This window comes from Rhinoderma darwinii, chromosome 1, assembly GCF_050947455.1.
Source record: "Rhinoderma darwinii isolate aRhiDar2 chromosome 1, aRhiDar2.hap1, whole genome shotgun sequence".
NCBI classification, from domain to species: Eukaryota; Metazoa; Chordata; class Amphibia; order Anura; family Rhinodermatidae; genus Rhinoderma; species Rhinoderma darwinii.
Window position 1 is genome coordinate 48133323 of NC_134687.1, and position 25997 is coordinate 48159319.

The 25997-nt window shown below is 42.0% G+C and overlaps 1 protein-coding gene across 3 annotated transcripts in view; it reads right to left on the reverse strand.

Annotated features, from left to right (window-relative positions):
• Positions 1–25709, reverse strand: part of FAM184B (family with sequence similarity 184 member B) — a 109144-nt gene extending 83435 nt beyond the window's left edge. For all 3 annotated transcript variants that reach the window (XM_075858455.1, XM_075858464.1, XM_075858447.1), the window contains exon 1: positions 25272–25709. In XM_075858455.1, coding sequence (XP_075714570.1) covers positions 25272–25394 — 123 coding nt within the window. In that variant the 5' untranslated portion in view covers positions 25395–25709. The remainder of the gene's footprint in view (positions 1–25271) is intronic.
• Between the last annotated feature and the right edge of the window lie 288 nt (positions 25710–25997).

The window sequence follows — 25997 nt, forward strand, 5'->3', positions numbered from 1 at the left end:
GCACAAGACAAGGATGCCTTCTTTCCCCTTTAATATTTGTATTAGTAATAGAACACTTTGCAGAACTCATAAGATCACACACTCAAATACAAGGTGTACAAATTAATAATTCTACTCATAAAATTGGCTTATTTGCAGATGACATTATAATAGCCTTGAGAAATCCATTATCTTCCCTCCAAACTGTATCAGAAACAATCAAGATATTTAACTCCATCTCTTACTACAAAGTCAATGATAATAAATCATTACTTCTAGGTTTAAACATACAACCGCAAATGAAGGACATTATAACCCATTCCTTTCCATTTAAATGGCACGATCAATATATCCCATATCTAGGTATAGAACTAACCTCGTCAATCAAGGCTTTGATTGATAAGAACTTTAAGCCTCTAATTGTTCAACTTCAGAAAGATTTAGATCATATGAGTAAATCTGAACCATCCTGGTGTGGTAGAATTGCGTTATATAAAATGATGACCTTACCTGTTATACTATATAAATTACGAACAATTCCCATTCTTATCCCCCTCCATATAATAAACCAACTACATAAACAAATGTCTAACTTTATCTGGTCGGGAAAAAAAACAAGGATAGCTTTAAAAACGATGTCACAACATAAATCTGATGGAGGTTTTAGTGTTCCGAATCTGAAGTTATATCACCATGCTGCCATACTAGACCAACTCAAAGAATGGTGGCTCCCTCATTCTGATAAGAAATGGGTAGACATAGAAAAAGCTTCCCTAGGAATAGATAACTTAAAAAATATATTGTACTCAAAAGCCATGAAATATAGGCCAGAACACGGCTCCACATCTACAGTACATGCTACTTTACAAATTTGGAACAATTTTACTAAATATAAACATCTTGATATGCCTACCAAAATAGAGAAAATCCCATTCCAAATCTTGAATGACTTTCTTCCAGATCTAGACATAATCAGCTGGATAAACGCAGGCTTAACATATATAGATGATCTAAGTGTGGAAAATAATCTCTGTTGCTTCTCTGACTTATCATTCAGATACAAACTAGATAAAACTCAATTCTACAAATTTCTGCAGATAAGAACGATTATGAGAGAGATTAAATATCCATTACTCTCCCTACCTATGCCGGCTTCTACGTACTTAAATAACCAATTAAAAACAATTAAAGGTATTAACACGTTTTATCAGATTGGTTCCCAATCACTCACCTTTGAAAATCAAATACATATATCTAAATGGCATAGAGATCTGAACGGCCAATTTTCAAGAGACCAGTGGTTAAGAGCATTATCCATCTCTCTTAAAGGAACAGTGTCATGGCAAATAATTTTTTAATATGTTAAAGATGTTAGTGCTGTAATAAAAACGTTTATATTCATTTGTGTGTTTGTGTTTTACTGTTTCTTATTTTTACACTTTTTCTTGTCTATGGGGGCTGCCATTTTTTGTTCCATTTCTGTGTGTGTCGATTAACGACACACACAGACATGGAGTACGGCAGCCACAGTCCCATAGGGACTGTGAACGGCTCCCGTCCCATTCACGTCCGTGTACGGCGTCTGTGTGGGAACTGCGCATGCGCCGCTCCCACACAGTCCTATTCGAAATTGGCGCCGTCCGGCGCCATTTTCCTGTGGACCGGAAGTCGCGGCCGGACTGTAATATTACTACTTCCGGTCGCGGCTTCCGGACTTGTGCACATGGAACAGCGGCAGCAAAGGGAGCGGACGGGCCGGAGGGAGCCGCGGCGGCAGGAGCAGGTAAGCGATTTCAATGTATGTTAGTGTTTGTGTGTGTTTACTACTGTATGTAAACCTACTACACTGTGGGTTACCTCAAAAAATGGCGACACACAGTGTAGGAGGTTAAACCTTTCAAACCCCTCGTTTATCCCGGCACTAGCCAGGATAAAGGAGGGGGGGATGCTGAGAGCTCACTAGAGCGAGAGCTTTTAACCCAATGTTGCAATGCTGCAATTTTGGGAACTAGCTCCAACTAGCTCCATCTAGTGACCAAAAATGGGTAGTATTATAAATTTGAAAAAATTTATAATATTTCCTGACTCGCGAAAAAAATAAAAAAAATTTGAACAATGTTTAATCACCCACACACTAAATGTTTAAATTTTAAAAAAAAAACATGTTTTTGGGGCGACACCATGCCTTTAAATCCTCTTCCTGTACTAATCATCAAGAATTATATTATAAAATATTCTATAGATGGTATCTCACTCCATATAAACTTTCCAGAATATATAGTGATGCATCGCCCCAATGTTGGAGAGGTTGTAACCATTTGGGATCCATACTTCACATATTTTGGGAACGTCCTTTATTATTAACCTTTTGGCAATCAATTAGCGCACTACTAAATGAGATTACAACTCAAAATATCAACCTCACACCGGAACTTGGGTTACTACGGCTTGGAATTGATGTTATTCCCAAACAATTCCAAATTGTAATATGTCATATTTTAATATCTGCCACATCAGCTGTAGCGTTCAGATGGAAAACATGTAACGTCCCGACCATCAGAGACATCATTAAAAAAGTCAATACAAACTATCAATATGAATATATTTATGCCTGTAGCATACAAAGACATGACCGGTTCTGTAAAGATTGGATGTGTTGGAATAACTCTGTATATGCCGTACCTCTCCCTTTCTAGTGGGAGCTCATACGTTGTCTGTTGTATACATTTTATTTTTTCTTTATGACCTGTATACGTTCTTCACAGCATTTATTTTATTTACCTTTTATTACCCATATTATTTTGAATCCCATTTTCTCAAAATGTTAAAACTTATAGGAATTAACGATTTAATTATTATTTGAGACTAACTATTTACTTCTACCTGCGAGTAGAACTGTTATACACATATATTTTCTGATGTGTCAACTGTTTAATAAAGACATATTGAAACAGAAATATGAAGATCAAAGAAATATAAAAAAGTTGTAAATTTTTTTACTCACAGCTTGAAATAAAGCAACAAAAATGACATCTTTAAATTTATTACACATACCAGACTGTAAAAGACACTTTGCTTCAACCGATCATTATAACATGCTTAGAATTCTTTCTTAAGAAATTGTTTCCAACTTTTATATATCGTCATGTTCCGCAGGAAGGTCAGCATGTTTACTGCAATAATTTATATTTAAAAGAAGGTTTATTCAATAAATTACAATATGTACAGTGAGTACCATGAGAAAATCGTAGTACAAAAATCATGTGGACAAAACGTAGAACAAGTAACACATTTGGTCTTTGAAGTACAACATCTCATTATATCATAATAGATACAATACCATAGTAAAAGCGTCATTTTCTTTTGAAAGAAAATCTACCCAACACGAAAGCAACAGGGGTATAAAAAGGAAGGAAAATAAGGTTCAGCGCAATAAACAGAGGTTAAAGAGGCTCTGTCACCACATTATAAGTGCCCTATCTCCTACGTAATGAGATCGGCGCTATAATGTAGGTAACAACAGTGTTTTTTATTTAGAAAAACGATCTATTTTCATCAAGTTATGAGCGATTTTAGCTTTATGCTAATTACTTTCTTAATGCCCAACTGGGCGTGTTTTTACATTTGACCAAGTGGGCGTTGTGGAGAGAAGTGCATGAAGCTGACCAATCAGCGTCATACACTTCTCTCCATTCATTTACGCTGCACATAGTGATCCTGCATTGTTCACTATGTGCAGTCAAATACACACACATTAACGTTACTGAAGCGTCTTGACAGTAAATAGACATCGCGTCCAACCAAGACTGGATGTCTATTCACAATCTCGACACTTCGGTAACGTTTGAGTGTGACTTACAGCACAGCAAGCGTAATCTCGCGAGATCATGCTGTAAATTACAGCACAATGTGATCTCGATGTGCTGTGCTGTAAGTCACACACAAACGTTATCGAAGTGTTGGGATTGTGAATAGACATCCCGTCCTGGTTGGACGCAATGTCTATTTACTGTCAAGACGCTTCAGTAACGTTAATGTAAAGGATCTGCCAGGTACAGCTTCTGTGTCAACGCCCATAGGTAATCGGTAGAGGAGTATTGTTCTGACTTTAGGAAGTGGTGCGTAGCTTCTCGGTGGAATGACCCTGCCTTAAGGTGGCAGTTTAGGTTGGGTCTATCGAACGCCCTGAAAGACCTGCTAGTTAGCTATCCCTCTTCTGACTCCCTAGACCAGGTTATGGCTTTAGCGGTACGACTTGACCGACGTCTCAGGGAACGACAACTTGACAGTTTTTGTGTTTTCCCGTCTGAATCCCCCATGATGCCTCCCGAGGTCCCGTTGCTTCGCTCTTCCACGGAAGACTCGGAGGTACCTATGCAACTCGGGGCCTCCGTGTCCCCCCGACAACATAGAGCGTTCCGCAGGAAGAATGGTCTCTGCTTCTATTGTGGGGATGACAAGCATCAAGTGAACACCTGTCCTAGGTGTAAGAATAAGCAGCCGGCAAACTTCCGCGCCTAAGTGATCATCGGGGAGGTCACTTGGGCGCACAGGTATTTCCCGTAAATATGAAACGTAATAAAATCTTGCTTCCCTTTCAGGTCTCATTTGGTGGTAGGTCTGCTACCGGCAGTGCCTTCGTGGATTCAGGGTCTTCTGCTAATATCATGTCTGTGGAATTTGCTATGTCTCTAGCTATGCCTTTGATTTATTTGCCTAAACCTGTCCCGGTGGTGGGTATCGACTCCACTCCTCTTGCTAATGGTTATTTTACACAGCATACCCCTGTTTTTGAACTCCTTGTTGGCTCCATGCATTTGGAGCAGTGCTCTGTACTGGTGATGCAGGGATTATCGTCCGATTTGGTTTTAGGCCTTCCCTGGTTGCAGTTGCATAATCCCACGTTTGACTGGAATACTGGGGAGCTTACCAAATGGGGTAATGAATGCTTGACGTCATGTTTTTCTGTTAATTCTATTTCTCCCCCTGAGGAGATGAACACGCTACCTGAGTTTGTTCAGGACTTTGCTGATTTCTCTAAGGAGGCCTCCGAAGTGTTACCTCCTCATAGAGAATACGATTGCGCTATCGATTTGGTACCAGGAGCTAAGCTCCCTAAGGGTAGGATATTTAATCTCTCTTGTCCCGAACGTGAAGCCATGAGAGAGTATATCCAGGAATGCCTGGCCAAGGGTTACATTCGCCCCTCTACTTCTCCGGTAGGTGCTGGCTTCTTCTTCGTAGGGAAGAAGGATGGTGGTCTTAGGCCATGCATTGACTACCGTAACTTGAATAAGGTCACTGTAAGGAACCAGTATCCCCTTCCTTTGATTCCTGATCTCTTTAATCAGGTTCAGGGGGCCCAATAGTTCTCTAAGTTTGATCTACGGGGGGCGTATAACCTTATCCGCATCAAAGAGGGGGATGAGTGGAAGACTGCGTTTAACACGCCCGAAGGTCATTTCGAATACCTCGTCATGCCCTTTGGGTTGTGTAATGCTCCCGCGGTCTTCCAGAATTTCATAAATGAGATTTTAAGAGATTACCTGGGGGTATTTCTTGTAGTGTACCTTGATGACATACTTGTGTTTTCCAAGGACTGGTCCTCCCACATGTCAGGAAGGTGCTCCAGGTCCTTCGGGAAAACAAACTGTTTGCGAAGACCGAAAAATATGTGTTTGGGGTGCAGGAGATACCATTTTTGGGTCAAATCTTCACTCCTCATGAATTCCGCATGGACCCCGCCAAAGTCCAGGCTGTGGCGGAATGGGTCCAACCTGCCTCCCTGAAGGCGTTACAGTGCTTCTTGGGGTTCGCTAATTATTACAGGAGATTTATTGCTAACTTCTCGGTCATCGCTAAGCCTCTTACGGACCTCACTCGCAAGGGTGCTGATCTCCTCAACTGGCCTCCTGAGGCTGTCCAGGCTTTTGAGGCCCTTAAGAAGTGCTTTATCTCGGCCCCGGTGTTGGCTCAGCCCAACCAAATGGAGCCATTTATCGTGGAGGTTGACGCGTCCGAGGTGGGAGTGGGGGCTGTCTTGTCCCAGGGTACCAGGTCCCTCACCCATCTCCGTCCCTGTGCCTACTTCTCCAGGAGGTTTTCGCCTACTGATGGTAACTATGATATTGGCAACCGCGAACTCCTAGCCATTAAATGGGCATTTGAAGAGTGGCGCCACTTCCTGGAGGGGGCTAGGCACCAGGTAACGGTCCTTACCGACCACAAGAATGTGGTTTTCCTAGAATCGGCCCGGAGGCTAAACCCGAGACAAGCTCGATGGGCGTTATTTTTTACCAGATAAAATTTTTGGGTTACCTATAGGGCTGGGTCTAAAAATATTAAGGCTGATGCACTGTCGCGTAGCTTCATGGCCAGCCCTCCTTCGGAGGAAGATCATGCGTGTATTTTGCCTCCAGGTATAATCATTTCCTCTATTGATTCTGATTTAGTCTCTGAAATTGCTGCTGATCAAGGTTCAGCTCCCGGGAACCTTCCTGAGAACAAGCTGTTTGTTCCCCTGCAATTCCGGCTAAGGGTACTTAGGGAAAATCATGACTCCGCCCTATCTGGTCATCCAGGCATCCTGGGTACCAAGCACCTTATTGCCAGAAACTATTGGTGGCCTGGGTTGACTAAAGATGTTAAGGCCTACGTCGCCGCTTGTGAGGTTTGTGCTAGGTCCAAGACTCCCAGGTCCCGACCAGCGGGCTTACTACGTTCTTTGCCCATTCCCCAGAGACCTTGGACCCATATCTCCATGGATTTTTTCACCGATTTGCCTCCATCTCAAGGCAAGTCGGTGGTGTGGGTTGTAGTAGACCGCTTCAGTAAGATGTGCCACTTTGTGCCCCTCAAAAAACTACCCAATGCTAAGACGTTAGCTACCTTGTTTGTCAAACACATCCTGCGTCTCCATGAGGTCCCTGTCAATATTGTTTCTGACAGAGGGGTACAATTTGTTTCTTTGTTTTGGAGAGCCTTCTGTAAAAAGTTGGAGATTGATCTGTCCTTCTCCTCTGCCTTCCATCCTGAAACTAATGGCCAAACCAAGAGGACTAATCAGTCTCTAGAACAATATTTAAGGTGTTTTATCTCTGACTGTCAATATGATTGGGTCTCCTTCATTTCCCTCGCCGAATTTTCCCTTAATAACCGGGTCAGTAACTCGTCAGGGGTCTCCCCCTTTTTCTGTAATTTTGGGTTTAATCCACGGTTCTCCTCCGTTTCACCTGGTAGTTCCAACAATCCCGAGGTAGAGGTCGTTCATCGGGAACTGTGCACAGTCTGGGCCCAGGTTCAGAAGAACCTAGAGGCGTCCCAGAGCATACAAAAAACTCAGGCAGATAGAAGACGTTCTGCTAACCCCTTGTTTATGGTCGGGGATCTGGTGTGGCTATCGTCAAAGAACTTGCGCCTTAAAGTCCCGTCCACGAAGTTTGCTCCCCGGTTTATAGGGCCGTACAAGGTCATTGAAGTCCTCAATCCTGTCTCCTTCCGACTGGAGTTGCCCCCATCTTTTCGAGTACACGACGTGTTTCATGCCTCCCTCCTTAAACGCTGCTCCCCGTCCTTGGCTCCCTCGAGGAAACCTCCTATTCCTGTTCTCACCCCTGAGGGGGTAGAATTCGAGGTGACCAAGATTGTGGACAGCAAGATGGTCCAAGGCTCCCTCCAGTACCTGGTCCATTGGAGAGGATACGGGCCTGAGGAGAGGACTTGGGTACCCGCCCGGGATGTTCACGCTGGGGTATTGGTCAGGAGGTTCCACCTTCGTTTCCCCAATAAACCAGGTCCATCTAGAAAGGGTCCGGTGGCCCCTCATAAAAGGGGGGGTACTGTTAAGGATCTGCCAGGCACAGCTTCTGTATCCACGCCCATAGGTAATCAGTCTGCACCTGCTTCTATGTCTGTGAGACTGACTCCATCTTTCACCACTCAGGATGGCAGGCTTAGGAGTGGGAGAGCCTATCACAGCCTGGCCAGACGGAGCTAGCTCCCACCCTCTGTCTATTTATACCTGCCTTTCCTGTTCCTCCTTGCTTGTGATTCTTCTCTGTTGGTTTCCTGGCCCTGCTGCAGCTTCTTGAACTACTTGTCCCTGCTTCGTATTGACCCTGGCTTACTGACTACTCTTCTGCTCTGCGTTTGGTACCTCATACACTCCTGGTTTGACTCGGCTTGTTCACTACCCTCCTGCTCTGCGTTTGGCACCTCGTTCTCTCCTGGTTTGACTCGGCTCGTTTACTACTCTTGTTGCTCACGGTGTTGCCGTGGGCAACTGCCCCGTTTCCCTTTGTTCTGTGTTTCCTTGTCTGGTTGTCTGTCGTGCACTTACTGAGTGTAGGGACTTTTGCCCAGTTGTACCCCGTCGCCTAGGGCGGGTCGTTGCAAGTAGGCAGGGACTGAGTGGCGGGTAGATTAGGACTCACTTGTCTGTTTCCCTATCCCTGTCATTACAGTTGTTATGAAATATTTCATTTGAAATTACGGAACCAATAAATGAACGTTGGGATACTATAAATACAACGACTCTGGCTACACTTGCCAAATGGCTCTGAGGAAATCCCGTTCAGGGATGAAATGCGTCAGCTGATCTAATCAAGCTGGGCAGGAAGTGACGTCTAAACCTTGCCTTGCAAATCCCTGACTAAGTTTGGAGACATCATATGGAAGGGGATACCATGTGAATTGAGATTTACCTTCTTTCCGGCATATGCTCTTACCCTCTCGGACCTTGTACCTCTTGGTGTGCGGTGCGGAGTGAGTGGACACACTGGAAAATAATAATTCACCTGATGTGACGGTGGAGCCTTGAAAGTATTGAGAAATATATGACCATACAGCTCGGAACTGACACTCTCCTTCATAACATGGACATTTCATGTAGAGCTTTGGCCATAGAAGTGGCTAAACTTATAGCCCCAGATATTACAGCTTCTCTGGAGGCGACAGTGACGAAGTTATTGCATTAACTACAGTCTGATGTCGCAGTTCATGCGGAACGTATTACTGACTTGGAACAACGTCTCAGTTTAATGGAGGATGAGTTGGCGGGAACACAGGCGGAGGTGAAGAGGATGCTTGCCACAAATATCCAGCTAGTAGATAAAGTGGATGACCTGGAGAATCTCTCGAGAAGGAGCAATCTGCGCATTATTGGTCTCCCAGAATCTATACCAGCAGGTCAGTTGCTAAAGTTGTGTGCGGTGGAATTGCCTCAGGCGCTGGGATTGCCTGCCCCGCTGAGATAGCTCATAGAGTGGGACCAATGCGAGGCTCTGCCCAAGATGGCGCTCCAGCAAGACCGCGGCCAGTTATTGTGAAGTACCTGGACTATGCGAATAAAACAAATGTGCTACAGGCCTATCGACGATCCTCGGCACAAGTGAGAATGCGAGGCAACAGAATTTTAATGTTCAGAGATTACTCTGCTGAGGTTACACGCAAGCGGCGTGCTTTTAGCTCAGTCTGTTCTCTTCTAGTCCAGAAACGCATTCGTTTTTCTTTAATGTTTCCCACCATTCTCAAGATATTCGAATCCGGTGGTGGGGTGGATTCGTTTTCTTCTCCAGGGGAGGCGGCGAAATTTGTGGACAGCCTGCTCAGAGCCAACAATGGGGATCTTCAGCCACACAGAGATGGATTGCCTCGCAGGGGTCGATCCAGAAACAGGAGCTCCAGGAGGGGTCTTACTTCTTCTTCCCCGGACTGAAGGGTGATGTCCAGGCGGTGGCGGAAGGGGACTCATGTTATTCCAAGTCTCCCATTGTTTGAATTGCAATTGTCATACTTACCTGTGTTTCTGATGATGATGATTTCGGGTTCTATGGGTAGGGGATTCAACAGTTACAGTGGGGCCTGAGGGAATTTCGGCATGGAGTCGGGTGGAAGTTCAGTATACTGTTTTGTCATTGCTTCCAAGGTATATAGAATGTTCATGGTATACCGAAGTTGTTATAGCGGTGGAATGTGCAGAGATTCCACGCTAATATGTGCGAAAAAAGTGAAGTCTGAAACTAGTAATGATCTGCTGTTGGGGTTTCAGTCTTGTTTTATGTTCAGGGAGGGAGGAAGGGTGGGGGGAATAATCTCGGTGAGTGAGGTCTGCTTTGCCATTTCTGTGGGATGCCTAAAGTAATAACGTGGAATTTGAAGGGGCTGCAGTCCCCACATAAACGCATGATGGTTCTTCGTCACCTGAAAAAGTGATTTCCAGAGACTGCGTAAGCTATGGGTGGGTACAGTATTGGGTTCCCCAGCAGTTAATGGCAAGGCGGGCATCTTACTCCTCATACACAAAAAACTGGATTGTTCGGTGGTTTCTTCTGAGTAGGATGTAGGGGGCAGATATTTGCAAGTGATTCTGGAAGGCGCATTGGGTAGATTGAGTTTGTATTGTATATACGCACCGAATGATAACAATCAGGCCTTTTTCAATTCATAGAAGGCAAACTTCTAGCAGACAAAGAACCTCAGATTCTTCTGGGAGGGGACCTTAACTCAGTATTATGCACAACAGAGGACAGGAGAAGGGGGGACGGTAGGGTACTAGCTGAAAGGTCGCATGATAAGGTACTGGCTCTATTACTATCTTCCACAGGTATGGTGGATGTATGGAGAACACAATTCCCATTGGGGAGGGAATACACACATTTTTCCCATACACATACAGCATGGTCTCGTATTGACTATTTTGTGGCTTCTCCGGTGCTCCTCCCTCGGATCCTTAGTGATCGGATAGAGGACCTGGTGATTTCAGATCATTCACCGGTTTCTCTTATCTCGACAGATACATTTAAAAGAGGTTCGGATATCTTGTGGAAATTTCCTTCTTTCTTGGCGAATGATGAATCCTTTCATTTGCGTTTGAAAGGATGGTCATTGGAATATAGTCAGGAGAATCAGGCTCATAAAGATGACAGTCATTTGTTTTGGGATACCGCCAAGGCAGTGCTGAGGGGGAGAATTATCTCTTTTGTGCCGTCGCTTAAACGTAAGACCAACAAGATGTATAACGATTCTAGTAATACCCTACGCATGAAATATACAGCATACATGGCGAATTCAACATTAGCGCTCAGAGCTGCCTGGCTTGCAGCCAAAGCTGATTTTGAAATGTGGCTAGACAGAAAGGAGAGATTTCAGAGGGAACAAGCAACGGCGCATTTTTTTAGATATGGTAATAAAACGGGTTCACTGTTGGCCAGATTGGCGAAAGGACAATTTCGCCCGACTCATATAGGAGGGTTCAGAGATGGGAAAGATGAAATGCAGAAGGATCCAAAGATAGTCAATGATATACTGGGTGATTACTACACTGCTCTATATGCAAAGGATACTTCGGATATGGAGGAGGGTAGGGCGTTCCTGGACTCTTTAACGATACCTTCCCTCTCAGACTCTGATAGGGATTCGTTAAACGCTTTGATCACGGTACAAGAGATAATATCAACCATTAAATCATTGTTGAATAACAAAGCACCAGTGCCAGATGGATTTTCTAGTGACTTTTACAAGATTATAAGAGAGGAAGTCACGCCCATTTTATTGCCGGTGTATAACCATATGCTCCTAAACAAGGAGTTCCTGAAATCGGGAAATGTAGCATATATCAAAGTTCTGTATAAGGAAGGTAAAGATCCGACTAACCCGGGCTCGTATCGCCCAATATCTTTGATTAATCAGGATGTTAAAATATTGTCTAAAATATTGGCCGATAGGTTGGCTCAGTTTCTCCCAGATCTGATTGCGCCACACCAAGTGGGTTTTATTAAAGGAAGGTCAGCGGTCAAAAACATACGAACGGTTTTAGCGGTACAAGATGCAGTGAAGTCTACTAATATGGAGGGATACGATTTGCCAGCACTTTTGATGTTAGACGCCGAAAAGGCCTTCGATAATGTCCATTGGGACTGGCTGGGTTTAGTTCTAGACCGGTTTGGGATTCAGGGATTGTTTAGGAATTACCTAGAAGCGTTATACTCAGATCCACAAGCCAGGGTGTTTACCACAGGGTTTCTTTCAGCACCGATTCACTTACAGAAGGGAACAAGACAGGGCTGCCCCCTTTCTCCATTGCTGTTCGACTTGGCCTTAGAACCGTTGGCAAGACATTTTTTTGTCCTCCAACGATTTCGAGGGGACAAGGGTTGGTAGCCAGGAGATTAAATTGACCTGCTTTGCTGATGATCTTCTGCTATTTTTGGGATCGCCGGGTGATCAGTTGGGGGGGGGGGGTGCTGGAGAAGCTACATGACTTTGGGTCGTTCTCAGGTTATAAAGTAAATGTGCTAAAGAGTCAACTACTTTACTTGAAGAAATCAAGAGCGAGACTACCCTTACAAGGTACGGTGGAGGTAGCCAGATCTTATATCACATACCTGGGGATTAAAATAGGCAAATTTCCCTCTTCTCTATATAAAGTCAATTATTTACCCTTGTTTGAAAAAATTCATAAGGAGTTACACCGCTGGTCGTCACTGCCGTTGTCATTGTTTTTAGAGGGCTGCTCTTTTAAAAATGATACGTTTTGCTCGCCTACTGTACCCAATGCAAACTATACCCATATTGATCAAACACCTAGACAGCCAAAAATTGCAGTCTGCATTTTTACAATTCTTGTGGCAGAAGAAAAGTCCTAGGATTGCATACAAAAAATTGGCACTGTCCAAGGTTGACGGTGGTATACAACTACCACTTATACGTTATTACAACCTAGCAGCAATCTATAGACACATAGGAGATTGGCTGCATAATACGAATTTGTACTCCAATGTTCAGCTGGAACAGAATCTGGCAGGATCGGTTCCTTTGACAGCCCTGTTGCACCTGTCTTATGCTCAGCTGCCTAATACTGTTAAGTCTAGTATGTTGCTTAGAGATACAATAAGTGCCTGGAAGGCGATACGGAAGCTACTTGGCCTTCCTTATGGTCTTTCTAAATTTTGGCCGCTGTGGGAAAATCCCATGTTCCCACAGGGGAGACAGAATAAATTATTTTCTCAGTGGAGATCTGAGGGGATCACTGTCCTGGGTCAACTCATGAATGTTGACGAGGGGAGATGGCTTACATGGCAGGAGTTCACTAGTAAGTATAACTTGGGTGATAATCAGTATTTGCAGTATGCTCAAGTAACAGAGTTATGCAAAACTAAAGTCTGCAATATTGATGCAGTGGAGATACGGGAAGCATTTGATGGGACGGTGCCGCAGGGCGCTATGGGAAGAAATCTAGCCAGTTTATATGGCAAACTTAGGAATATTCACCTTAATTCCTTTAGCACCTCTTGTTTTCGGACCTGGGAGGTTGAGCTTGATGACCCAGAACTCTCAAGTAAAATCCGGGAGGGGTGGGAGAAGGTGAGGAAGGTCATGATAAATGAGCAGTGTCGTGAGATGCACTTTCGACTTATGTATAGAGCAACTTACGCCTTTAATCTATCTTATAGGGACGCTCCAGCACACTATCTGCGTAATTGTCCTAAATGTGACTTATACAAAGCTAATCTATTACATGGAATGTGGCTGTGCCCACAAATAAGGGCTTTTTGGGATATTGCTCTACAATTTATTAAAGACACCTGGGAGGAAGAGGTGCCCGCAAGTCCACAGGCGGTGCTGTTTCACTACATACCCTTAGATCCTGATGGGGGGACCACCTCTATTAGCCCGAAAAGTGATCCATATAGCATTATTGGCAATTAAGAAGTGCATCTTGCGCCACTGGTTACAGGCCTCTGTTCCGGAGATTGCGGAGGTAGTGACTACTCTCAAAACTCTATTGGGCTATGATAAAATGGATCTAGAACGACACAAAGAAAGGTCTACAGAACAGTTCCTTAAAATTTGGCATACATTTATTGAAAAGCATTATTCCACAGTAGAGATTGGGGTTTTCATGCGTACATTCCAATACACATCATGGTATAATTTACAGAGTGTTCAGGGCACCCTAGGCATGCTACAGGCTAGTTAGAAGATTGATCACTGAGAGGGAGGAGATTTGGGAGGGGGGGGGGTGTTGGGGTTTTATTATGACTTATTCATGGCCTTATGACTTGCTGATTACAAGTAAAATGAAAAAATTATTTTGGAGTGGGAACAAACTGTTATACGATGCACATTGTAATGTAGGTGTGACACACACCTTGTACCTGTAAATGTTCTGACTTTGAACAAAAATATATTTGAAAAAATATATATATCAGGGATGGAATGCATGTTTGTGCAAAATTGTCCCTTCTGTATTTCCTTATATACTGTCCCCTGTACCAATGTATTTGTAAGCTTGATTTTTATAAAAACATTAAAAATCATTTGGATCTAAGGACAGTTTAAGATAATCATATGGTAGTCAATGAGGCATAAATAATATACAATACATTTTTACATCGGTTTTACAAACCAAAGCTTACCAGAAAAACTGCCTTCAAGCAACTTCTTATTCTAGGTTCAATTCTAAAACCAAGATTACATGCAGATACATATTTATTGTTAATGAATACTCCAGGGCTGAATAAAACTGCAGATAAGCCAATGTATGTCAAGAGCATTGTAAAAATAATATCATTGTGGGCAACCTACTATATCACAGACAGCAAAAAGGGAATTAATTACAGAGAACACATAAGAAATATTCCTTGAAAGAATGATTCAATTAAACATAAGAAGAATTTGTTAATATTTTATAACAAAATAGATGTAAAATTCCAGTGAATTTGTATCTACAGGAATTCACTATCAAACATTGGCGGGATTTATCTAAACTGGTCCCAGAGAAAAGTGGTAACCATAGCAAAAATGTTACTTGAATTTTTTCAATGAGAGCTGGAAACCGATTGCTATGGGCAACTCCGCCACTATTCTATTGCATCAGTTTTTATAAATGTCCCCGATTCACCACAACTCAATGCATTCAATAATAATCAGCTGGTAAGCGTTTTATTAAATGCAAATTTAGCGTTAGGGCTCAAACCCACATCAGTATCCTGTGTAAGGAGCCTGTACGGCAGTGCACGGAGCCTGTAGCGCTCATTATGAAGTCGTACAAGCGCCGTGCTCTACTGTACAGGCTTTGTCGGACTCTGTATATGGAGATGTGGCACTGCTTCTAGCGGAGAATATCTCTATACACACAGAAACCGTCAAAGACTGTACATTAGTGCATAGAGCCTATACGGCTCTGTACTAAAGAAGGCTGATGTACAGCCCTGAGGGTATGTTCACATGGCAAACTAAAAACGGCTGTAAAATACGGAGCTGTTTTCAAGGAAAAACAGCCTCTGATTTTCAGACGTTGTTTTAAGCATCAAGCGTTTTTTTATGCGTTTTTTTATGGACGTTCTTGGAGCTGTTTTTCTATTGACTCCATGAAAAACGGCTTCAAAAACGGGACTTCTTTTTACGGGGAGTTTTTTTACGCATCGTTTTTTCAAACGGCCGCGTAAAAAGACGCCCAGTCGGTACGAAATGCAGTTTTTCGCATTGAAATCAATGGGCAGAAGTTTGGAGGCATTCAGCTTCCTCATTTTCAGCCGTTTTTTGCGGCCCGAAAAACAGCTGAAAATAAGCCATGTGAACGGAATCTGATGAAGCATGCCACTTTTTTTTTTTACGAAACCCGACAGAAGAAAATCTCCATATGCCTCCAAATGAAAGAGGTTCAGTAGCAGGCTCATGCACCTCTATGTACCTCTACGTACACAACAGAGCTGTAATACGGCCATGTGCATCAGACCTTAGATATTACATACCATAGCAGAGATTGAAAATTTTGAGCAACTGTAGTGAAAACTGCCAAATTTGCAGAAAAATTAGGAAATCCACTCAAATTAAACTGTATGCAAATCACATTGTGCAATATGAGTAAATAATGGCTGGCTCATGGCTTATATACCGAAGTGATATTTATTTAAAGTGGCTTTGTCATGTCGACCAAATCCTACAGAAAAATATGCAGCTGCTCTTCTAAAATAATACTAAAAGTAGTACAAAGGAGTTATAACCAGGGCTAGCTTTTACACTTTACAAGTCAGCCGGATTCATGAGACCGGGATTGCCCCCATTCTCCTAAGGCCTCCCTATACAAGTTGATACAGATCCTGCCATCACTCAGAACTCTCTATGGTTCGCTATACTGATTTTAGCATTAGGGCACATGCACCTAGCTTGCATGGCGGGTGGCGGCACATCCTGTCCTCCTCTAGAATAGTATAGCAAGCTATAGGGGCTGTATTATAGGACCATACTACAAACATCGCTAATACAGTAGGGTACATGGACCCTTATTTTACAAACACGGCTGTATATTTTTTAGCGGACCCTTACTTATAATATGCTGTCCTAATTAGGGCAATATTTAATATTAAAGTGACAGCATCGTTTAAGAATAGAACTGCATGGCTACGTACAATTCCTGATGCAATGATGTCACTCAAGTCAATACTAGTCTACAACGGGTGATGCCTCAAGCAGCATACTAGTATTGATTTATTGGTAAGGGGCATGATATTACATCTACTTTGAATTTACATTTTTATTACTGCATTGTAATATGTCCTCTTTATTAGTTGCTCACAAACTGTATATATAAGCTAAAGACATCACTCATTTTTAACACCATTTCCAATTCGAAAATTTTGAATGAGCACATCAGGTAAACTTCCAGCTATACAAAGGTCGTGAAGGTTCAAACAACATCTGATAGTTGTGGGGGTCAGTATTAATAATCAATAAAGAGTTGAAGCTACTCTCTTGTAAATAGAAATTACTGTAAGATGTACTGTATCAACCTTGAGTTCTGTTTTATGAAATATCAAACTTGAAAAGAAACCTTCCCTTTATCTGCAATGTTACAGCAACCGCCTAGACACAAGGGCACTGTATATTATACTGTCGTTATTTTAAATGTAGATTATTTGTGCTCTGAATGAAAATCAATGTGATCCTGTGCCTGAAAGCTTTCAAGAGGTAATTGTGTCTTACAATATTAAGGACATATTTTACGATTATGCTTTGTAGAGAGAACAGATAATGTTCTACTGTCAGTGTCCTTCCTGTGTCTTTGTATATGTCTATAAGACCTCACATTTCAAAAGGGACAGACAACCGGCTACAGCAGGAACACTAATTCTACAACATAGAGCACAATGCATAATTATGAATGCAGTGCTTTGGGTAATGGACAATTAAAGCAGACCGACAACATTGTGCTATTTTCGGTAAGGTTTCCGTGATTTTATTCTGTATGTAACTGTGCTGAGTTATGATAATTCCAGACTGCATAGTGTTAAATGCAATGGTATATGTGTCCTTTGATCAGAAAGAAACACAACTGGGGCAGAGGATACACAAATCTCCATATTTTTCTGCATACACGATTTTCATGAGAAAGGATACTAAGGGTATAGTCAAGGTGTACATAGAGATTACAGGGCCCATAGCTGGGTGGGGGTGGGGGTTGATAACTTCTCGATGCTAACACTAACCTTTGAGCCTTATATCAGTCTCTTGGTCTACAATCTTTTGGGGTATGGCATTGGGTATAGTACTTGTATGGTGGGATAACACATAGCATTGAATAGTTTGTATTCACAGGATAAGAATAGCACTCAACCACAATACGTGGGAGCCCACATGCTCTCCTGCTATAAAAGTGGATACTAAAGAGATAATCAAACATGTCCTTAGTACACAATAATCTAGAAGTACACTATATGGCCAAAAGTATGAGGACGCCTCTCCTAATTATTAAATTCAGGCGTTTCAGCCTTACTCATTAGAAACAGGTGCACACAGCTATGAAATCTCCTAAGACAAAAGTTGCTAGTAGTATGGGTTTTATTGTAGAGGTCAGTGACTTTAAATGTGGTAGTTTACGAAGTTTCTGATCTGCTAGATCTGCCTTGGTCACCTGTAAGTGCTATTATTCTAAGGTATAAGAGTCTAGGAGTAGCAACGGACACTAAACATCACCTATCCTCTGTTCTACAGACTTTCAAAATGCCTCTGGAAAGGACATCAGCACAAGAACTTGGTGTCAGGAGCTTCATTAAATGGGTTTCCATAGTCGAGTGTAACGTCTATGGCTGGGGGCCGTCGTTCAGACTTACCCTATGACGGCCCCGGCCATGGACATCTGTCTTCTCGGTGTCAGCTCCCTCCAGGGAGACGCCGACACTCACTTCCGGGTCCTCGGACTGTTTCCCGCAGGGCGCACTCGCCCACGCATGCATGGCCTTAAAGGGCCAGTACGCGTCCAGCTGTCACCAACCATTAATTAGCCCAAATGGCTGCTGGACTATAAAAAGGGGCTCTGCACACTTGTTCCTCGCCTGAGCGTTGTTGTATACCTAAGTTTGTCTTGCAAATGGTTTCCCAGTGTTTTCCAGTTTCCAGTGTTACCCTTTCCTGCTGCCTGTACCCTGTATCCCGTGCTCTCGTATCTACTGAGAAATTCAAATAGTGTCTTCCGCTGCATCTACGGTGCCACCTGCTGTGAAAGTCAAGTCGTGCTTCCGCTACTGTCTACATTGCGTCAGGTACCCGTTCTGAACTATAGACATTGTTGGCCAGCTGCTATACCTCTACGCGGTACGGCCCAGTGGGTCCACACCCCGCGCCGTGACATCGAGCAGCTGCACACAAGTCTATGATCACCATGCACAATGCCAAGCATCAGCTGGAGTTGTGTAAAGCACGCTGCCACTGGACTCTGAAGCAGTAGAAATATGCTTTCTGGAGTAATGGATCACATCTTACAATATGGCAGTCTTATGGATGAATCTGGGCTTAGCGGATGCCAGGAGAACGCTACATACTGAAATGCATAGTGGCTACTGTGACATTTGGGCTTTGGCTAGACCCTTTATTTCCAGTGAAGGATAATAATAATGCTACAGCATACAAAGATATTTTAGACAAATGTATTCTTCCAACTGTGGGAACAGTTTAGGGTTCTGTCCTTTCTTGTTCCAGTATGACTGTGCCCCTGTGCACAAAGCGAGGTCTATGAAGATATGGTTTGACACATTTAATGAGGAGGAACTGGAGTGGTCTGCACAGAGCCCTGACCTCAACCCCATCCAACAATATTGGGATGAATTGGAACTGATTCCCGGTCCAGGAGCTTCAAGTAATGAAAAAAAGCACACAGTACCAAATGTAAAAAATGTGATCACACCCTTTAATGCCAGATCATAATAATTTTTTATATTTAAATATCGGATTTTTCTAATCAATGTTCTCATTGTGTGATAGAATAAGAAAACCGATGCAAAATTATATGAATTTTCCCAAATATACTGCAAAAAAAGTGAGAGACCGGTTTTAGATGGCTGTACACATTGACTCCCTCAGTTCTACTGAATTTAATTTAAAGGGGTTATCTCTTTCAGGAAACCCATTTTTAAATCACCTATTAGGGCATTCTGAGTTTCTAGAGGAGAGTTTCTCATTCATAAATTTGCTAAACAGAGTGGAGAGCAGCTACAATAAATCTTTCACTTTGGAGTCATGCCTGAGCGTTACATGGATAGCCCATTAATTTCAATAGGTACCATGTAATGCTTAATTTCACCTGTGTTGGCGCTGCTGCCAGTTTCCCTCTATGGTGATATGAGTTCTGTTCACTATGACCACATGGGTCCAGGTGTTGCAGCCGTTACAAAGAACCTAAAATGTAGCCATATTGCAGCCATATGAAACCGGCCTGAATTGAAGAAATTCTGATTCGTAACAACAAATATACATACTGCATGGTAAAATGTTTTGTTTTTTACCTCATCCAGCAGTAATTTGAAATATAAAAAATACATGAAGGGGCTCTGTCCATTGAGAAGGAATAATAGGATAATTGCTCATTGTGACTCAGCTGTTTGTCATTCTGTGCAGCTCCATCTTCAGAGATAAATTTATAGTTCTGTCAAAACAGTGTTTTGCAATCAAGTTCATTTTCAATACAATGACATATACAATTTTCACATCAGTATTCTATATATATCACACACAGATAATTTGGGAATTTGTCTGCATTTTACAAATCTTTTCCAAAGAATGCACAAGTGACATTGAAACAGTCCTGCAATATAAATAAGGTTGTCTACTGGGATTCTCATTTGGACTGGGGTAGTTTCCTTCATAGCACAGAGGAACCAAAGTATGTCGAAATATTTCACAGAGTAGAAAGAGAATTTCACAAGAACATTCAAACAGGATTTTCTAATTTTAAGTCCTCTTTACATCCAACGCATCCCACAAAAGAAATAAAAAGTCCAAGTCTCCAGGAACTTGTTCCATTACATTAAGTTTTAGGCTTTTATCTTTTATGTCAGACAAATACAGATATATATATAGTGTGTGTGTGTGTGTGTGTGTGTGTGTGTGTGTGTGTGTGTGTGTGTGTGTGTGTGTGTATACATCTGGATACCTAGAAAGTACAGAGGAGTGTAGGCTTTGACATTTAGTAAGAATCACAATATAATTTTTTTTAAAGCAGCGGTAGGCAACCTTGGTGAGGTAGGGATTCACAGTAATAATGCTGAAGGTACTTAAAGAAGCACTCCGGGTTTGTGTTTTTCTGCCTCCTGTTTGTAAATGTAATGTAGTGTTATGTGGTAAAGTGTATTGACTTACCTGGTGTTGTATTTCATGGGCCGCCACTTCGTTCCGGGCCACCGTATTGAGACAAGACTTGTGTTGAGAGAGCCTGACTACCATCCCTATAGCAGATGCTGTAGGATACAGACAGTTAGACTGAATATCACGTGACCCTCACGGCGGCCTGGAACGGAGCGGTGGCCTGTGAAATACAGCACCAGGTAAGTCAATACGCATTACTACATAGCACTACATTACATTTACAAACAGTGGGGGTGGAAAAACACAAACCTGGAGTGCTTCTTTGAAGAAATTTTTTCCTTAGAAATGGATGGAAATGTATTAATAAATTGACAACGGGGCATTACAATTTCCCTTGTCAACAGGATGTGTCCCTAGACACTCTGAGGGTATGTTCACATGGTTAACAAAATACGGCTGAAAATAGCTCCTGATTTTCAGCCGTTTTTAATCAAACGCGTTTTTTGCTGCGTTTTTTTACGGCTGTTTTTAGAGCTGTTTTTCTAATGAGTCAATGGATAATGCCCGGTCGGAACCGAACGCCGTATTTCCCATTGGAATCAATGAGCAGATGTTTGTAGGCGTTCTGCTTCCGAGTTTTCAGCCATTTTTCAGGATGTTTACGGCCCGAAAAATGGCTGAAAATAGCCTGTGTGAACATCTGACACGGTCTAATCATTGCTGATAGTGTCACAGGGATGTATCCCTTCCCTTCCATTTTCACTTCCTTTTAGAAACCTATCCTGGGTTTGGCCTAAAAAAAAGTCAGCAATATTGAACAAGGCCTTATAAGTCTTTTTTTTATTACAATTCAATGGGTTTTGAGACAAATTTTGCCTATTGATGCCACGCTCAGATGTGACAGATTTATTGCAGATTTTTGGTGCAGATTTTGAATCGCAAATCTTCAACAAAATACAGTATAATACATAGGAATGGTGTTTTCAAAACCCCATGCACCCGTAGAAGAGTTCTCCACTGCGGAATTTGAGAGCATGCTGCAGATTTGCAAATCTAAAGCATGCTTATTAGGCTATGGTTACACAGCGACTTTGGATGCGACACAGGTCGCACGTCCAAAGAGCCCTGTGTTGCGGTGCATAAATCGCAGTAATGTAAGTGAATGTGTTTGCCTTGCGACCTGCAAGTTGCCGCGACCGTCGCAAGAAATCCAAACCTGTTAAGTTGCAATGCGCACGGCTCCCACATTCACTTAAATTACTGCAATGTACGCAGCATGACCTATGTCGCAGCCAACGTCACTGTGTAGTCCTAGCCTTAGGCCTTGTTCACACGAACGTGTTTAACGCCCGTGATACGCGCATGAAAATCACGCGCGCCGCATGGACCTATGTTAGTCTATGGGGCCTTTCAGACATTCCGTGATTTTCATGCAGCGTGTCCGCTGCGTAAAACTCGCGTAAAACTCACTACATGTCCTATACTTGGGTGTTTTTCACGCATCACACACCCATTGAAGTCAATGGGTGCGTGAAAATCACGCGCAGCACACGGAAGCACTTACGTGTGTCGCGCGTGATTCCCGCAAATGTAGATCAAGAAATGAAGGGAAAAATAAAACCACTTCCTTCATTTCTTTTTCTAAACATCAAAACCGCGTGTCATAAGGATGGCATATGCGTGAAAATGACACAGCCACGCACCAAACACTTATGACACACGGAACTGCAACGTGCAAAAAATGCAGCGTTTTTTGCGCACGCAAAACGCACACTTTCGTGTGAATAAGGCCTCATGCTGCAGATTTGTCATGGATTCTTGCTGTGAAATTGTGCAGAAATATCCGTAGCAAAACCTGCAAATAAGACAAAAGATTTCCACATTATCATGCAGATTTTGTTGTGGTTGACTGCTTCAATTACCTGCTTTTTATAATAAACTTCTATGAGGCTCAAGGACATTCACATTAGGGGTAATACTCAAGCAATATGTAATGAAATAAATCATTTCTAAAATACCCACCCTCTTTCCTTTTATCTCGGTTCTTTAGAACAGGTGCCTGAATCAGTATTTGGCTCTCCATTATATTAAACCAGCAATTGCTTTTCAACGCATGTGTAAATTAAACCTCCGCGAACAATGCCATATTGCTTTAAAGAGGACCTTTGACTAGGTCCTATAAGTTGAACTGGTTTACTGACTTGAATAGCAGTACCTCCCTGATTCCAGAGGTGTTTTTCTTTTTTTTCTGGACCCCACATTCCAGTAATATGGCCCACTTTTGTATTGGCTCCCTCTATGCTAATTTGCTGTAGTTAGCCAAAGGGGTGTAGCTAGCTTTTCTGCCTCTCATGATGACCTATCAGTTTGAGGCAGCATGAGGGTAGTCCACGCCCTGTTGGCTAAGTGAGCCATATCTCTATGAACGGGTGGGTGCAGGAAAAACAAAAACAGTGTTGGAATCCGGGAGACCGCGCTATTCATGTCAGTAAACCAGTTCAACTTATATGACCTAGTGACAGATCCTCCTTAAAACAAAAAAAGTTTAGGGAGAAACCAATTTGCAGTAATTTCGAGTGGCAATATAAGAATTAGTCCATTACCAGGGATTCATTGACGTAACCCATTAAAGGGGTTGTTTCATGAAGACTACGCCTTTCCATATGACCTTTTAGGGCATACGGACATCATAGAGGGAGGTGCGCCACTAGGGATCTCACTGTATTAGTCAGAGTGGAGAGCCTATAAGAGTGGGTCCTGCTCTGGCGGGCATGTCCCTTCTATGTATTACATGGTCATGTAATAGTAATATTGGCCAGGCACAGCTTCCCAGGTGATAACAACTCATAGTTGGGGGTTAGAGAAGCTGGAACCCACAGCTGAATGTCCAAACCAGCTTCTAATTGAAAAGGATATGTATTCAGGGTTTATATTCATGAGACACTCCTTTAAAGAGGATCTTTTACCTCTCCTGACATGTCTATTTTAGTAAATATTTGTATTCCCGATAAAAAAAAACTATTCTGGAGCATTTTTAGAACTTTGCATTGTGTTATTCCTCTATTATTCCTCCTAGAAATGTATAAATAAACAACTGTTACCATTCCACCTGTTAATGGGGTGTGTCTCTACACATTTTCACTATGTCAGCACTGGGGACATTGTCAGTCTGTGTACGGACACACCCTTAACTGGTAACACCCAGGTATCAATTTATTCATAAGTGCCCAGGAGGAATAACTGAAGAAAGGCACAACGTAGAGTTCTAGGAAAAGATGCTCCAGAATTGTTATTTAATGGGGAATGCAATTATTTACTAAAACAGACATGTCGGGAGAGGTGATAGATCCTCTTTAAGAGAAGAAATTTACATTCCTAGATCTCAGGGTGTATGTAAGTGTTCTTGCCTTCAAAGAAGACACATTGCCATGCAAGTCTGTTTATGCTTGTACGTATGACCAGAGACAGCTCTCCATAGCATCCAAAATGGCCGCCCTCAGTTGTTGCTAATCTTTAAAGAAAAATACCTTCCAAACTGAAAAGAGTGCATGTAAGATTTATAATATTAGTATAAAAGTGCTTTATTAATGTTTCTATACACAGACCTGGTGCTTCAACTGTTTTTACATCTGTATTGGACTTTGAAACTTCTAAAGTATTTGGGAGATCCCAAATTAAAATTGTCAGACTATTTTGAAGTCTACTGTACCCTCAGGAACTCTCCTCCGTTGGCTTCCAGATTACAGGTTGATATGTTGTCACCATGTCTCCATGCTTCTGTCCTGCCCCTGTGATATTTCATGCAAATATTTGTATACACTCCTGTTATCTATGACTAATGCCGGGCAGTAACCAACAAGTGTGTGTAAAATGTGCAAAAAATTAACACAATCGATTTTCTTTCCTATATATAATGTCAACATGATTGAGGGTTGTTGAAGTCTATATAAAATGCACATTCTAAATCTTCTATAGATATTGAATCAGTTGATGTATGACCAGAGATGTTCAGCCCCGTTATCTAATGTGCCTGTACGATGAACAGTCAGTGATACACATAGATAGAAAACACATAAAACATACAACTACAGTATTTTGTTAGGTATTTTTCTTTTTCTTGATTTATATTGCAAACATACTCAAATTTTTTCTTTGTCTATATCTGTATAGTGACATTTTTATAGCTGCACCCATCCATGTACTCCACTCTTCTGTAATGTAAATTAAATGTAATGACTTTGGCAGTCTTTTATTTTATCACCTTCAGTATAGTCTACTGCACTGCCACTGCACCATTTTAAATATGGATAATACATTAGGACGGTATTTTTACCCAAAAAATTTACATTAAATATATTTACACTTTTAACACCCTGTCTACAGAAATCTGAATCCGATAAATTACAATTTACACACCCGTAAAGGCGAAAACAAGTTTCATTTGGGTATAAATTACCATTAAAAAAAACAAGAAACGTAGAGAGAAGTCTTTGACCTCTTTAAGGTGCAAGGACGTTCAATGAAGTATTCAGTTGTCCTCAAGTGTATTGAAAAAACATATTAAGTAACGTAAATCACAAATACGAGTGTGTAATAGGAGTATGAAATATGAGCGAGCTGGCATATCATACCCCTGTATCACTGTCTCGTGTCTATTAAATGGATTTTTGGCACATCAGGTGGCATGACGGATGGGATGGCTGTTATCTTACCTTAGTTAGTTGAGCAATTTTCTTACACATCTTCACATGCAGTTCTTGAGTGTATTCCTGTGATAGCAATGGGCTCTGTTTGGATCCATTATACATGCCATGCTGATTTTTTCCTGAGGCCATTCTTCTGTTCTTGCCTCTTTTTAACACAGATCAGCAAGTGGGTTTCGGACTACGCACACATTGAAGAGGGTTTTGTATACACAGTGGCTGCAGAGAAGAAGCAGCCAAGGCCTCCGCACGCTTCTCCTGTAACTGCAGATGTCCTGATCCTTCAGAAAGCAGCCAGGCTAGAGAAGCTGCAGCATGTGTTGTATATCTGTGCTTTCCTTATTGGACTAAAAGCTGACAGGGAGATGCCAGGAATTCTTTTTAGCATGCATTTCAGGAGACTAGCAGACAGAAGCTAGTACTGAGCTAGACACAGGAATATGTTCAGTCAAAACACATATAATATTAACACCACATTTAGTGCCTGAGACTTTTTCTCCTTCCCTTGATGGATAGAGTGGCATAACACAAGGCTTATTTTTGTGAAGGTTTTTCGTGATTTTTTTTTTTTCTATTTTTTAATCATTTCTATTAAGGAGATGATATTTTTAAGCCATATATCTAATGGATTTTTTTGTTTTTTCAAGCAGAAAAATAAACTTTGTGATTTGATTTACAGAACAGCTCCAAGCCAATCTCTTCATTTTTATTGCATATAATTTTTATTGTTACTAT